Source organism: Electrona antarctica (assembly GCF_951216825.1).
Source record: "Electrona antarctica genome assembly, chromosome: 4".
Classification (NCBI taxonomy): Eukaryota; Metazoa; Chordata; class Actinopteri; order Myctophiformes; family Myctophidae; genus Electrona; species Electrona antarctica.
In genome coordinates this window covers 4,468,291-4,485,682 of record NC_136809.1, presented here as the reverse complement: position 1 = coordinate 4,485,682, position 17,392 = coordinate 4,468,291, and the positions used below count along the sequence as shown (strand labels likewise).

Below are 17,392 nucleotides of genomic sequence, written 5' to 3'. Positions count from 1 at the left end.
ACGGTGGTGAAATTGTGTGTGTGTGTGTGGGGGGGGGGGGGGGGGGGGGGGGGTGTTTGTGACACGCGTACGCACGCACACTGCATCGGTGCATTATTTTTGCCTTGGCTCATGTTTTGTAAGGCATACTATTACAATATTAAGATCCTCTTTTTAATTCACTGGTTGCCAAATATTTTCATAATACTAATAATATTAAAGCTTTATTTCTATATAGCACCTTTCAAAACAACGTTACAAAGTGCTTTACAAAAGGAAACAGCAAAAGTAAACAGCACACAAAGCCAGGCAATCAATTCCGTACAGAATAGTAGAAACAGGAAGCTAAGGCAGAGTAAACAATCAATAGAACACAATCATGAGAAATTAGGATTAAAAGCTAGTCTATAAAAATAGAGATAATTAAAATGTGGAACCGACTCAGCGAGCCTGATTTCCAGGGGCAGAGCATTCCATAGGGTGGGGGCCCTAAAGGAAAAGGCCATGCGACCAGTCGAGTTCAGGGCAGAGGCGTATCTACAATAAGGCGAGGGCAGGTGTCCGCCTGTCCAAATCCATACAATGAGAAAAAAAGAGGACAAAAACAAGACCTGAGAACTAGTAATGGACAGCTGATTGGCCGTTGCGGTAGAGCGCGACCCTCATCCATCACCCATTGGAATGTAAATGCAAGCCTTTCAACCTTTGTATCCCACTCGTCTGGCAGGTATATCTCTTTGAAAACATTTAGTGCTACGATTGTGCGCGGGGAGACGACAATTAACACATGATCTTGCCTGCCCAAAACGTAATTCCTGGATACGCCACTGGTTCAGGGGCCCCTTTGGTAGGGCTAGGAGTGCTTTATTCTTCATATCAAGGAGGGACACCCAGAACCCACACAGGTGTGTGTGTGTGTGTGTGTGTGTGTTTGATTGATTGATTGAAGAATTTATTAACAGTTTGCAGAATTACAGTACATTTCAAGCACAAACTCAATACAAAAGCTGTTAACTGTGAGTGGACGACCCAATTAAGCATTACACTTGTTTCCAATAGGGTCCACCATGTTCAAATCATCAAAACATTTAGAGACGTACAAATAGACACTTCTATAGACAGAACAGGAATTCATCATAAAAGGAGGTAAAAAGGGTAAAAAGGGGAAAGAAACATATACAGTGAGGGGAAAAAAGGGGGTGGGCGGTGGGGGGAAAGGGGGTGGGCGGTGGGGGGATGTGTGTGTGTGTGTGTGTGTGTGTGTGTGTGTGTGTGTGTGTGTGCGCGCGCGCGTGCGTGTTTTATTTGTTTGGGGGGGAAAGTCCATTTAAACATTGAGACATGTTGAAACGTGCCTGGACATTGATTGATTGAAGTGAACCATATATTTGAAGGTGTTGAAATGTGCCTGATTGTCACACACAGACACAAATAAATACCCCATGTCTATATGTCCTTATATGGACAGCGATCCAGTTCAGTGACTGGCAGGCAGTCAGGCATCACCCAACCCAACACCCACCATTGTTCAAATGCCCTAATAGTGAATAGTCCCATATAATAGTTGTCTTTCTGTTGTAAAGCGCTCTCATTGTCTCTTTTCCTATTAAAATAACATGAGCAATACCCCTGACCCCTATAGGCTACACCAAGTCGGCCATAACACCCATGAACAAAATTAGCATTTTATAACAAAACGTGAGAGGCCAGAGCGGTTTATAACAAAATGAGGCAATATTGTATGTATATCATATATATGTATGATATACTTTTATACTGATATATATATATATACACACACACACACACACACACACACACACACACACACACACACACACACACACACACACACACACACACACACACACACACACACACACACACACACACACACACCGTACATACCTTTTCCACACAGACACACACAGCTGCTACAATGCATTTGTAACCAGAACAAAATATTTGCTCTCATATACACAAGATGGCTAGTTTTATATATTTAACAAATATATTTTTAATATTAATATATTGTATTTCCTGACCTGTCACCTACCATCATGCTATTATGCCCGTGGATATAAAGAGTGAACTTAACAATGATAAATTAATAATACCTTTTAAATAATCACCAACATGAATTATGTTTGTTATTTACAGCTAGGTAGAGTAGTGGGGCGAGATGGAAAAGGGGCGACCGTACCTGTTACCGGCCCAGGCCCAGGGGCCCCTGAGCTAGGGGGGCCCCTGAGCTTGAGCCTCTTCGCGGTCACACGGACACTCAAGCTCAGGGGCCCCCCTAGCTCAGGCCCCCCAAAAAAGGGAAACAGTGAATAACAGTGACACAATAACCCCAAAAGTCCTAAACCATCATGACTGCAAGTGTGTGTGTGTGTGTGTGTGTGTGTGTGTTTTTAACTCTTCCTTTCCTGCTGTAGGCAGCTGCACCTTCACCATAAGAAAGAAAGAAAGAAAGAAAGAAAGAAAGAAAGAAAGAATGAATGAATTCTGGCTTTTATTTAGTGGGTCCACGTGTCAAGACTCCTTTGCACCAGCAGAGGGCAGTCCAACACAATCCTAATGTCAGCCTGTTCACTCATTTAAATCTTTCAAGTCAAGTGAAGTGACAGATCATAGACACACTTTCATACAGTTTCATAAAACTAAAGTATGATCTAATTAAGCAGCATTTGATAAAATAAAATATAAACTTGTTGTAGCCTATGTTTATTTAGCAGACTCTTGTCAGCAGCGGCATGTGGACTTCATGTCTGCTATACACTTATACCATAATAGGTTCTAAAACATATTTAAATTTTCAAGTACCGTATGACCACAACTCTGAGACTGTACAAATGGAACCAAATTAATGGGGTCTATTTGGTTCCATTTGTACAATCTCAGAGTTGCAGACCTGGTCTAGTTGGAATTGGAACCCGCTCAAGTAAGCCATCCAGAGGGTCCCTGACTGTATTTCACTTTGAAAACCACTACACCAATATGTACGCAATACTGTCTGTATGTATAATTATGATTGAAGCTGTGTTCAAAATTAGGTCTATACAGTAGAGCGCACAAGTTCTTTAAAAGTTATATACCTTGAATGAGTCGAAATCAATGTGGAAGGAGTAGGTAAGAAGGTGGCGAACTTAAAAGAGGGTCCAAGGTAGCTCTGTGGAAGTAGAAAAATCCTTTATTTCATGATGAATAAAAACAACAAGGGTTAAAAAACGACCAACAGCCTTCATCAGGGTCAACTGATAGTTGACCCTGATGAAGGCCGGAACGTGCTGGTCGTTTTTTAACCCTTGTTGTTTTTATTCATCATGAAATAAAGGATTTTTCTACTTCCACAGAGCTACCTTGGACCCTCTTTTAAGTTCGCCACCGTCTTACCTACTCCTTCCACATTGATTTCGACTCATTCAAGGTATAGAACTTTTAAAGGACCACTTCACCACTTTTCAACTTATCTTCATATACTAGGTCCTCACTAATAATCATGATAAAATGGCACGATTTTGTTCTACTCAGTCTGTGTCTCATAGGAGGGATGTGGGCAGTTTAGAAACCGTCTTCCAGTGACATCATCATTAGGCAGATTATTTTTTAAACAAGATTATTTTACAAAAATGTTTAGATTTTCATCATTGTGAGAACGATGGCTTCCATTTTCGCATTGCAACTTTTCAGGACTAGAAAGCCTGCAGTTTTTATTAGCTTGTATTCCCCATCGATGATGTCACTGGAAGACGGTTTCTGAACTGCCCACAGCCCTCCTATGAGACACAGACCGAGTAGAAAAAAAATTGCGCCATTTTTTATGAGTGAGGACAAATTATTGGTTGCAAATTATTGGTTGCAAATTATTTCACACCCCGGACATCACCTTTTCGAGACCCTTCCACACACACACACCTCTCTCTATACGCTGACTGGACCATAACGTTCAGAAGGTGGTGTGCTAGTTTAATATAATGTTATTAATATACATGCAGACTGTACACGTACGTACTCATGAACCCTGTAGTAAAAGCCCACCCTAACGTTTGGCTTGGGAGACAGACAGGGTTGCAAAAGCTTAAGCACAATGTATACAGGCTGTAAAATGGCTGCATTGTTCACAGTAGTTATGGGGTAAATACAAGACATATTTTATAACATTCATGTAATGATAAAGCACACATGGAAGACTTGTAGTGTTGAAAACTTATATTATACCAAGCAAACAAAAAACATTATCAATATTCCCATAACCCTTTCCCGGGTATAAAAGGGTTTCTTTGAGTTCAGAAAAACTAAATAAAGACACTTTATAACAGTAAATAAGTAATCAAACTAACTAACTCAAATGTCTCTGCCTGGCACCTACCAAATATGTACTAAATATGTATTATTTAATATGTATTATTTTACCAAGCTTTTTTTAAAGTGAAATATCCCTTATATTGAACAATTATGAATAGATTGTATTGATCTAATAACCTAAGAGCTGAAGGGAATACAAAAAAATAAATAAAAGGAAATTCCATCATGTTGGATCGAAAATAAGATTTACATACATAAAAGATAAAACAATCTATTCACAAGAAACCAATAGTTTATTTTATTCAGTCATGTTTGTCAGATTATGTAATTCCTCAGCTTTAGAATCTTTGTCATTACCATCCTAGTTAACACTCCCATCGCTAAGGACGAAGTTCTTTGTCCTTTCTATTAGTAACGCCCGACGCCCAGGACGAAGTCTTGTCCAAAAGACAAAGTTTATTGATATGAGAACGGATCGCATGGCTCCATATCCTAGGAGCGCCTGTTGGGCAATCCTCGGTGACGCGCAAGAGTGAGACGTCATCGGAAAACTCCCTCCCCTGTTTAGCTGATGAAAACGAAAATCTTAAAACGTTCATAACTCGCGATCTAAATCATCCCGTCTAATTATGAAAAAATATCCTGTGTTAGACGGCGCTCCGCGGTCCAGCCGCTAGTCGCGATAGATTTAGTCTTGTCTCCCGTTGTTGTCGATCGACTCTAGAGTGGTGTGGCTATTGTTAGCTGCTACACACACATCAACAACTTCCGCCCGGAAAAGGGGTCCGTGTTTATAAATCGAATGGGCGCATGAATGTAATGGATTAAATAACTCTGAGCGATTAAAGTGTTAAGAACTAGGGGTGCACGATTATGAAATTATGACCGATTTCCGATTATTTGCAGGGTCTGTTTTCACAACTGAATGACTGAATGAGATGAGTACACAAATACATTTTCATTTTTTTTGCTGGTGAAAACCGATTAAATCTGTATTATTTTGTGAACATTCCGATACCGATATGGCATTTTTATGGCCAATATGGCCAATTCCGATTATGCTACTGATTAATTGTGCATCCCTATTAAGAACCAATGATCATATCATGTCTCCGTGTGTGACTAACTTAAATTAAAGGCTTTCCCCCCTGGTATGAGTCCTCATGTGTGTTTTTACAGTAGCTTTCTCAGCAAAGCCTTTACCACATACTGTACACGAATAGGGCTTTTCGCCTGTATGAGTCCTCATGTGTATTTTTAGACTACCCGTCTGAGTAAAGCCTGTACCACAAACAGAACAAGAAAATGGCTTTTCACCTGTATGAGTCCTAATGTGTTTTTCTACAGCACCTTTCTCAGCAAAGCCTTTACCACATACTGTACATGAATAGGGTTTTTCGCCTGTATGAGTCCTCATGTGTATTTTTAGACTACCCGTCTGAGTAAAGCCTGTACCACAAACAGAACAAGAAAATGGCTTTTCGCCTGTATGAGTCCTAATGTGTTTTTTTAGATTACTTCTGGTAACAAAGCCTTTACCACAAACTGTACAAGAAAAGGGCTTTTCGCCTGTATGAGTCATCATGTGATTTTTCAGATCACTTGTGTTAACAATGCCTTTACCACAAACTGTACAAGAAAAGGGCCTTTCGCCTGTATGAGTTCTCATGTGCTTTTTTAGCTCACACTCTCTCACACAGCCTTTACCACATACTGTACAAGAAAAGGGCTTTTCGCCTGTATGGGTCATCATGTGTGTTTTTAGATTACCTCTGGTAACAAAGCCTTTACCACAAACTGTACACAAAAGGGGCCTTTCGCCTGTATGAGTCATCATGTGTATTTTTAGATCACCCTTGTGAACACAGCCTTTACCACATACTGTACAAGAAAGGGGCTTTTCGCCTGTATGAGATATCATGTGTGTTTTTAGACTACTTGTATTAACAAAGCCTTTACCACAAACTGTGCAAGTATAGGGTTTTTCGCCTGTATGAGTCATCATGTGTGTTTTTAGACCACTTGTATTAGCAAAGCCTTTACCACAAACTGTGCAAGTACAGGGCTTTTCACCTGTATGAGTCCTCATGTGTGTTTTTAGATGACTTGTATTAACAAAGCCTTTACCACATACTGTGCAAGTATAGGGTTTTTCGCCTGTATGAGTCATCATGTGTGTTTTTAGACCACTTGTATTAGCAAAGCCTTTACCACAAACTGTGCAAGTACAGGGCTTTTCACCTGTATGAGTCCTCATGTGTGTTTTTAGATGACTTGTATTAACAAAGCCTTTACCACATACTGTGCAAGTATAGGGTTTTTCGCCTGTATGAGTCATCATGTGTGTTTTTAGACCACTTGTATTAGCAAAGCCTTTACCACAAACTGTGCAAGTATAGGGTTTTTCACCTGTATGAGTCCTCATGTGTGTTTTTACAGTAGCTTTCTCAGCAAAGCCTTTACCACAAACTGTGCAAGTATAGGGCTTTTCGCCTGTATGAGATATCATGTGTGTTTTTAGACAACTCATCTGAGTAAAGCTTGAACAACAAATAGTACAAGAAAAGGGCCTTTCGCCTGTATGAGTCCTCACGTGTATTTTTACAGTACCTTTCTCAGCAAAGCCTTTACCACATACTGTACACGAATAGGGCTTTTCGCCTGTATGAGATATCATGTGTGTTTTTAGACAACTTGTATTAACAAAGCCTTTACCACAAACTGTGCAAGTATATGGCTTTTCACCTGTATGAGTCATCATGTGTGTTTTTAGACCACTTGTATAAGCAAAGCCTTTACCACAAACTGTGCAAGTATAGGGTTTTTCACCTGTATGAGATATCATGTGTTTTTTTTAGACAACCTGTATTAACAAAGACTTTACCACAAACTGTGCAAGTATAGGGTTTTTCACCTGTATGAGTCATCATGTGTATTTTTAGATTTCCCTTGCGTTTAAACATTTTGCCACACTCCGTACAACTACAACTTTTCTTCCCTGTATGACTCCTCATGGAGTCAGGTTGTTTGGATGATTTCAGGTCCTGGGACAGCTTGGCTCCTCCCACATGTTGTGTGTTTTGTGATTTCAGTGTGTTTAAATCTGACTGATCACCCCTAGTTTCCTCCCACTCATCACTGTCTTCAGTGTCAGATTCAGAACAGTGTGAAGAGAGGAGCTGGTCATCACTAGTTGGTTGTGATCGTACCCAGTACTCTACATAAGCTTGTGTTTTCATGTGCTCAGTTGAGGTAGCGGCTACAGGCTCTGTTTCTCCATTTTCATCATCATCATCTTCACTCTTCATTGCTAGTAATGTCAACGTTGATCCACCAGCCTCCTCTGGTCTTTGAAGTAGCTCCTCCTGTTCCTCTTTAATGTGTGGAGGTTGTGGTTCCTCCTGGAGCAGACTGGAGCTCCTCTCCTCTTCAGGTGGAACCTCCTCTTTACACACAGGGACGTGCAGGAAGTCTAGGAAAACATGAATGACACAGGTGACACAAGCGCTGTCTCCGTTGTGCCTGGCCTACTTCCGGTCCAGGACTTGTCCCAGTTGGTGGTCCCCATTCTCAGTAGAAGTCTATGTAGGAAGTCCATGGGGCTAGTCTATTGGACTGGCCCCATGAAGTGAACGCAGTTTGCATAACTCTGTCTATATCTAAGGCTCTGGTTTACACCTGTCAAAAATACAAAGAGATTCTATACAAGTTTTGAAACTTGTACAAAGGGAGTCTACCAACGCGCCTCAAGCCTGGAACGGCTGGTCCGGTGCATCACAGGAACAAGAACAACAGATGCAGAAGGAGGAGAGGACACTGGAGCAGCACGGACATTTAAGACCTTTATTAGGAGCTAATATATACGAAAATGACTAACGTTTCGACCTTGCGGTCTTCATCAGAGTCATGAAACTTGTACCGTATACAGTATTAACAGATTACTCTTTGTCCACTCCGAATTGAAATGTGATGGTGTGCTGACTGCGCTCTGTGCTGTAAATCATGTGACCGTTGTTTGTTTACATTGCAGCGCTCTCAGCGCGAGACGAGCTGAACGAGAGGTGAAAGTTAGATCAGTGAGTCTTCTGCAGGAGGTTAGTTAATACTTAACCGCAAAGCTTCAGTTAATTCTAATTCTAAAGTTAATTCTAATTTGGTTGTAATACTTTTACAACCGAACCATCATCGGATTCATGATCCATTTAGAATCTAAATGGATCGCCGCATTGGACCTCTTCGCGGGCCGCAAAATGCCCACGGATCACCAGTTTGACACCCCTGATTTAGATCAACGCAGGGGTCCATGCATTGATGTTGTCACATTGTTAATGTTAAAATCGATAACCGGTTGATTATCATCGGTACCGACCCACTTTCACCAATAAAATAAATAAAGAGAGAGTGCTTGAAACTTACTGAGATCCAGGTTGACTTCAGGTTCCTGATTAATAGAAACAGTAGTGGCTGGAGAACTGGACCCCACACACTGATCTGGAATAAAGGAATATAACAAATACTTTAATAATAAGGATTTAGATGTAAAATGAATAAGGACTGAAAAGGACCACTTCACTTCACTTTTCAACCTATCTTCATATAATTGGTCCTTACTAATGTTCATGATAAAATACCACCATTTGTTTCTACTCGGTCTGTGTGTCTCAGAGGGCTGTGGACAGTTCAGAAACCCGTCCACCAGTGACATCATCGATGGGGAATCCAAGCTAATAGAAACTGCAGGCTTTCTATTCCTGAAAAGTTGCAATGCGCAAATGGAAGCCATTGTTCTCACGATAATAAAAACCTCAATATATATTTTTTTAATTCTTGTTTAAAAATAAATTTGCCTAGGGTTTCTGAACTGCCCACAGCCCTGCTTTGAGACACAGACCGAGTAGAAAAACATTGTGCTATTTAGCCTATTTTATCACATTAGTGAGGACCAATTATATGAAGATAGGTTGAAAAGTGGTCCTTTGATAAAAACCTTTTTTTGTGATATGGATAAGAACTTTAATAATACAGACTTTGTGACATAAATAACAACCTTAATTATAAGGACTTTGATGTGACATTAATAAAGCCTTAAATACTAATAACTTTGGTGTGATATGAAGGACTTTAATAATGTCATTTTTGTATTGACCTTTATTCAGGGAAGACCATTGAGACTGAGAGCATGCTCTCTTTTTCAAGGACGGCCTGAGTACAAATGTACAACATGATCACAGTACAGTACAAGTACAAAAATATAGATAAAAACAACACTATTTTGCATAATGTGAAATAAATGATGCTAATACACTGTTGGTTTACAGAAAACAGGTACAGTCATTATGTGATATATCAACAAGTAGTGCCTTAGCCCATTTAGGCCTGACGTCGAAATTAAAAGTATTTTTTTTAAATGTATTTTTTTCTGAAAAACCTCATGTTTCTGTATCAGTGGTTCTCAAACTATTTCATGTCAAGGACCCCCAGAAATGATATGTAATTGGCCGCCGACCCCCATCTGAAAATATTTTGTTCCAGGGACCCCCAGAAGCAAAGATTTGAGTTAAAAACGTTCCAAATTTGCAGCACATTTTCACGATTTTTCAAAAATAGCAGACCTACAAGCTCGTAGCGCGCCACTCGGTGGCACACACACACACACACCTTACCTAATTTACAAACGGCACAGCCATAGGGTCTCTCTAATCTTATGCAATACAAAAAAAGGGGGTCCCCGGAAGTTCCAGACCCACAGCCCGGTTACGGCGAGCCGCCCCATGTCCGAAACGGTAGAGAAATGAGAGTTACCATGTGGGGGTCTCTGGGGGTCACCCCGGAACATCCAGACCCCCAGAAATGCGCCCAGGGGGCCGGGCCGATTCCGGCGAGCAGCCCCGTGTCCGAAACGGTTGAGAAATGACAGTTACCGTGTGGGGGTCGCTCTACTGTACTGTACTGTCACTGTACTGGCACACCCGAAATCATCATATATACAGTTAATATGTGCGTGTGTGTGTGTGCGTGTTAGGTTGCACACAGGTGGTGAAAAACAACCATACTATTTTCGTGATCATACCCACCCAGCCACCCAGACAGGCATCCACCCAGCCACACACATAGCTCCGTAAGGGAGTGGTTGCACCACTCAAAAATACATCTACGAGAGTCTAAATCTTAGACATACATACCTGCAGTGTGTAGTAGATCAATGTCTTGTTTCTCCAGCAGAGTTCCTCCTAGTGTCTCCATCTCTCTCTGGAAGAGGTTGCAAAAGAACACTGCAGCAGCACTGAGGCGCTCCAACACAAACACTCTGACATGAAGCTTCAGCTGACACAAATCATCAACACCACTCTGTTGGTCCAAAACACACAATATCTCCTCTCCCACCGACGTCATGTGTTCGTTTATCTTCAGCCGTACAGACTCCATTTGACACGTTTTTACCTCCTTCATGAGACGTTGTTTTTAGCACCACTCAGTTTATTTCACACCACGAGGGAAAACAACCATAGAGCTAAAAGGCTAACAACCATAGAGTAATAAGCTAACAACCTCTATGCGTTTCAAGCATGCGCAGCAGCGACATACCAAAGCATAGGACCCTCCACTTCTCCAGGCCGTTTTCTTGCAAAGGCTCTGCCTTTTGACCCCTGGTGGAGGAGGTGTGTAACTGGACGCACGGATTGAATACTTTAGTATTCAGCATTCAGTTTGCGAAAAAACTGCTACTGCGAGGATATATTGTAAGTAACCAGGAAAAGCACTAAGACTTGTTTACATCAGGGTCCTCCATTTTCAATTAATCAGAATTTCCATTTTCAATTAATCAGATCAATTTTAAATAGCCTATAAAATAAAAATCTTAAATCAATGAAATGAAATCTATATTTACCCAGGGTATCTGGGCTAAGCTCAAGAACTTGTTTCCAGCCAGGCCCTGCTCATAGAACACATTTCATCGTAGTGGTTGATGCCTTGTTCAAGGGCATTTCAGCGGTGGTAATTTGAACGTGTCGGACGGCTGATTCGAACTGGGAACCTTCCGGTATCTAGACCGCGCCGCTATCCGTTCGGCCACCGCTGCCACCAATCATCTAAAGTGAACCAATATTCTAAAAGGAAACATACAGACAGACACAGACATGACAAATATACAATATCATCAACACATAAAACACTGTATAGCATATATTTTAAATGGGGAAAAATGATAAACATGGGTAAACAAAGATAATAGATAATTAGATATGTATTAGTTTGGTCAGCAGCTGCAATGTTGGTGAGATACATGTTGAGGGAAAGTGTATGGACATTTCTTTTTTAGAATAATGGATGAGAGCTCCAAAGGTAAGCAATGAGGTCAGGAAAAACAGGTTCCAGCACATTTTTATAGTATTAGTCATAGTATTTTAAATACAATTCCATTTAGTTTTAGTTACATTTTAGTCATCTGAAATGTTTTAGTTGACTAAATATCACAAGATTTTAGTCGATTTATACTTGGCATTGTGCTGAACATAGCCAATCTACAAGCCCACGGCGTGGCCCGGTGTGACGTGTTGTGGGCTTGTAGATTGGCTATTTTCAGAGTGAAACACAGACGCATTCAATTACTTGCCTTACTTCTTTCTACTGGATCTCTTACACAATAGTCCCCCATAGCATTTTAGTCTAGTTATTATTTGTTGGGAAAATTGGTTTGTATTTTTATTTAGTTTTTGTCAGTGAAAAGGGTAGTTGATGAACATTTTGTCAGTTTCAGTCGACAAAATAATTAAGCTGCACAGAAAGAAAGAAAGAAAGAAAGATCAGGAAAAGAAGGAAAGAAACGTCTGGCTTTGTTTTAGTGGGTCCACATGTTGTGACAGTTTTAAACCAGCAGAGAGCAGTCATAGACAATAAAATCGCCACCAATTCTAGATTGTTTAGGAACACATGTGTAGTTTAGTCCGTTCATATTTTGATAGCAGGTGTACTGTACGTGCATGTGTATGTACATTTCTGTAATGATAAAGCAATCATAGATAATGTATATGAGAATATATAGTGTTGAAACCTTTATTAAACCAAACAAACAAAAATATTTATTATCAATATTTATTTTCCCAGTTATAAAAAGGGTTTCTTTGAGTTTAGAAAAAATATATATACATTAAACTCTGTAGAATGTATATAAGAAATCAACCGTCTCTGGCATCTACCAAATATGAACTGATTTATAATATTTAACAATCCAAACAACATACATGTCAACACACAATGAACAGCTACATACAACCAGCACCCTGTCAGCACCATTATTGCATGAATATCAATGAACATAATAATTATTGATTGCACATTAATTAATATAATAATGAACATTACTTTTTTTTAATCCTGAAAAATGGTGCTCGTATTGTTTTACTAATAACCTAAGAACTGAAGGGAATAATACAAGATAATAAAAAAAACATTTTAAATTCCATCATGTTGAATAAAAAAATAAGATCCATACACAAGATAAAACAAAAATCTATAAAGAAACCAATAGTTTAATTTATTCAGTCACGTTTGTCAGGTTATGTGATTCCTCAGCTTTAGAATCTTTGTTATTGCCATCCTGGATTAGATTTAGGCTTTCCCCGACCCCCTGTAGTGTATGTGTCTGTATGTGTCTTTTTAGATCACTTGTGTCACGACAACCTTTACCACATACTGTACAGGAAAAGGGCTTTCCCGCTGAATGAGTCCTCATGTGTCTTTTTAGAGTACCCGTTTCGGCAAAGTTTTTACCACAGACTGCACAAGAAAGAGGCTTTTCGCCCGTATGAGTCCTCATGTGTCTCTTTAGATGACTTGTGTTAACACAGCCTCTACCACAAACTGTGCAGGCATAGGGCTTTTCACCTGTATGAGTCCTCAGGTGTATTTTTAGATTACCCATCTGAGTAAAGCCTGTACCACAAACAATACAAGAAAATGGCTTTTCGCCCGTATGAGTCATCATGTGTTTATTTAGATTTCCCTTTTGATTAAACATTTTGCCACACTCTGTACAGGTAAAACATTTATTCCCCGTGTGACTCTTCATGGAGTCAGTTTGTTTTGGTGATTGCAGGTCCTGGGACAGCATGTACTGTCCTCCCACGTTTTGTGTGTTTAAATCTGACTGATCTCTCCTAGTCTCCTTCCACTCATCGCAGTGTGAAGAGAGGAGCTGGTCATCACCAGTTTGTTGCGATCGTACCCAGTACTCCACATAAGCTTGTGTTTTCATGTGTTCAGTTGAGGTGCCGGCTACAGGCTCTGTCCCTCTGTTTTCATCATCATCAGCTTCACTTTTTACTGCTAGTAATGTCACCGTTGACCCACCAGCCTCTTCTGGTCTTTGAAGTAGCTCCTCTTGTTCCTCTTTAATCTGTGGAGGTTGTGGTTCCTCCTGGACCGGACTGGAGCTCCTCTCCTCTTCAGATGTAACCTCCTCTTTACACACAGTGACGTGGAGAAAGTCTAGGGAAAAAAATACAAAGAGACTCTATAAAAGGTTTGAATCTTGTACCTCAGTGCAGAGTAGTGCTGACTGGCTGGAAAGAATAAGAGACAAGAATCTGTTTTACTGTGTGCTTGCAGGTTGCCAAGTCTGTGCAGCCTTTTGTTCTCGAGTTAGGGTCAAATACATAATACATACAAACCGGAAGTGGTATTTTTTTTATTAAATTGGAGGTCTGTAGGACCACCCACCAAGTTTGAGTCCTGTAGCATGCTGGGAACCAGAGTTACGCTGTTTAAAGCCCAGCCAATGGGAAGACAGCAGGGGCGGGGCTTAATATGTTACAGCCTATCCTGTAAGACCACCCACAAAGTTTGAGATCTGTAGCATGAAGGGGATTGAAGTTATGACTGTTTAAAGCCCAGCCAGTAGGAATCAATGATGGACCCCCTGGAAATTCCTCAAGAACCCCTGGGAGGGAGTCCCCGGACCACACTTTGATAAGAGAGAGGAGAGGAGAGCTGAGAGGAGAGTTCATGGACAACAGATGTTTCAATGTTGTGAATCAAAGACGCTTCTACCATCCATCCATCTTCAACCGCTTATCGGTAGTCGGGCCGCGGGGGCAACAGCTCTACCAGAGAGCCCCAGACTTCCCTCTCCAGAGAGTCCAGAGCAATATTAGTAATTCATCCTGGGGGATCCCGAGATGGTCCCAGCAGATATTGGATATATAAACCCTCTAACGCATCCTTGGTCTGCCCCGGGGTCTCCCCCAAGCCCCCAGGGAGGCTGTCCAATGTTGAAGCACTCGGCCCTACTGGTTAGAGCGTGAACTGCAGGCGGACCAGTGGATTTATGACGAGGAAACCTAGTGCAGCTAGGCTTTAACATTGAGCACTCGTTTGCACTTCCGCATTTGCCAACCCAAATTTGGTTGGCAAATGCTCCAGTCGCTCCGGTTCGGCCTCTATCCTTTTATTACTCTATGGTCTCCCCCCAGCAGGACGTGCATCGAGGACCTCCCTAGGGAGACGCCTGAGAGGCATCCTAACCAGATGCCCGAACCACCTAAGCTGGCTCCTTTCCAAGCGAAGAAGCAGCAAGTCTACTCTGCGTCTCTCCCGTGTGACTGAACTTCTCACCCAATATTTTGACAGTATTTTGGCATACTTTGCACACTTTATTTTGGCATAGTTTAACAGTATGCCAGAGAGTAAAAACGTGCTCGGCCAAGACAAGTGTGCTTGTCAAAATACTGCCGTTATGCGTTACCACGGCGAGGTAATACGCAATAAACGACACCAAAAATCCCCATTGAAAGTCAATGGGGGGAGACAGGGGGGGAAAACAATCTGAAAACGCCACATACTTTGGAGCCACATAATATGAACTACAGCCCTTAAAGTGACAGGATTTCACTCTTTTCTCTTCCCCCTGGAGCCATCATCATCATCATTTTGGCAAAACAAATGGTTAGGAAACCAATTCTTAACTCGCTCTTACGCTTATAACCCAGTTTTTGATCGTACCAACGCCACAATCACACAGGTTGTACCTCAATGTCTCTGGCCACTCACAGCAGGAAAAACAAATGCATTTGACTTGTGCTTTTTCTGCTATAGTCGTTCTTTCGGACATGCGATGCATTGTGAGCCATTCAAAAGCATAAGGCTTTCATAGACAGTTTTGCCAGTCATGGTAGACCCTTTGATTCGCTACATTGAAACATCTGTTGCAAGGTCACATGACCTCCTCTCAGCTCTCCTCTCCTCAAAGCTTTCCTCTCCTCACCTCCCTGTTAACAAAGTGTGGTTCGGGGACCGCCAGGGGTCCTGGAGGGGTTTCCAGGGGGTCAATCATTGGTTCCTATTGGCTGGCCTTTAAAGGTTCAGGACACCCCTCCCCCCCTCGTCATTTATGTGATCAGAATTGAGAAATAAAGACACATGAAATGTAGGTGTGGTTATCCGTTGTTGTGAGGGGAGGTGCGCGTTGCTTTTAGTGGAGAAATGTCTGTTTCGACTTTCAACGAGAAGAGCCAGTATTGTAAAGACAGAAGCGAACGCGCCGCTCTGCTCTCTGGATTTCTCCGCTGCTCGCAGAGCCCTCCGCTTAGAGGAACGACACTCTCTACTCGCCTCGGAGCGGAAACCACGCCCCCGTAATACAAATCGATATGAAACAAACAAAATAAATATTAACCAGTAAGACGCCTGAGGGCGACCTCGCCCTAAAGGGCGCATCCGCCTGGGTGACAGCAAACGAGCTGGGCGAGCGCTGGCGCTTTGGAATGGGGGGTCAGATCAGCATATCCGCCTGGGTGACAGCAGACTGCTGGGCGAGCGCTGGCACTTTGGCATGGGGGGTCAGATCAACATATGGAATGAATTCTGTACTGGCCATATATGGAGCGTGTCTTGAGTGTAAAGGGTTGATGAGGTCAGATCAACATATGGAATGTCAGAACAGGTCAGCTCCATATATGGAGATCCTTTTGCCAACCCCACCCAGGGTATGGGCACTGATGAAGCGGAGGAGAAAACACGCCCCCCAGCAGCCCCAGTGTTGTGATTGGTCGAAAAATATCGTATCCAGGGGAAATACATCTGACGGATGTTTCCGGCCCGACACTTCCTTCGATGCACTCTCTACCTTAGGTTGTGACCAGGATTTTCTCTTCGCAGATGAGTAAGGCTGGGCTACTTTATGCTACAGTTGTCATGTTGCACACATGCCAAAAATTGCTGATGTTTGTGCTGCCCCCGTTGAAAACAATGTATTTCAAAGTTCCCCCCATGCATTATAATCTTGCATAGGACCACCTGAGTCCTAGAATTGGCACTGCCTGCTTGATTTAACAACGGCTTGATTTTGCCCCCTCAAAAATCTCAATTGACCCCTCAGTCATTTCATCCTGCAGCCGGCCCTGTACTCTATCATGGCTCTGGTGTGTTTAACACAGATACGTGCAGTGTATAGTTTGTTATTGTGTGTGTAACAGACATACCTGCAGTGTGTAGATCGATGTCTTGTTTCTCCAGCAGAGTTCCTAGTGTCTCCATCTCTCTCTGGAAAAGGTTGCACATGAACACCGCAGCCGCACGGAGGCGCTCCAACACAAACACTCTGACATGAAGCTTCAGCTGACACAAATCAACAACACCACTCTGTTCGTCCAAAACACACAATATCTCCTCTCCCACCGAGGTCATGTGTTCATTTATCTTCAGCCGCACAGACTCCATTTGACACGTTTTTACCTCCATGAGACGTTTTTCACCGAGATACTAGAAGTATGACTTATAATAATACCGTTATAATGTAGGGTTGTAAGGCTATGACCACGCTGACCAACACTACGATCATGCGTTATGTTATGACTTATGAATGCATATGGCACGCAATTAATACTTCCGGGGCAACGTGTTTCACACATGCGCATTACACACGATCCAAGTCAAACTGTTTGCATTCTTAAGTGTCTATCGCCCCCTGGTGGAAGAGGTGTGTAACTGAAGTTACCCATACTTGGCATATAACAGGCTACTTGGACTCGGGGTAGTACCATGCACTATGCACACATGTATTATGGTTAATGATTAACATCCTTATTTGATATTATTACATTAAACT

General features: G+C 41.8%; 1 protein-coding gene across 1 annotated transcript; it reads right to left on the bottom strand.

The window, feature by feature from the left end:
• Positions 1-4,464: 4,464 nt before the first annotated feature.
• LOC306922164 (uncharacterized protein) lies at positions 4,465-17,169 on the bottom strand (the record flags this gene model as incomplete). Its single annotated transcript, XM_079499560.1, has 4 exons — positions 16,767-17,169; positions 13,639-13,776; positions 7,396-7,759; positions 4,465-4,471 (listed from the first exon to the last, which is right to left on the bottom strand). The coding sequence occupies exons 1-4, from the start codon at positions 17,023-17,025 to the stop codon at positions 4,465-4,467; spliced, it is 768 nt and encodes a 255-aa protein (XP_079355686.1). The 5' UTR covers positions 17,026-17,169.
• Positions 17,170-17,392: the final 223 nt, after the last annotated feature.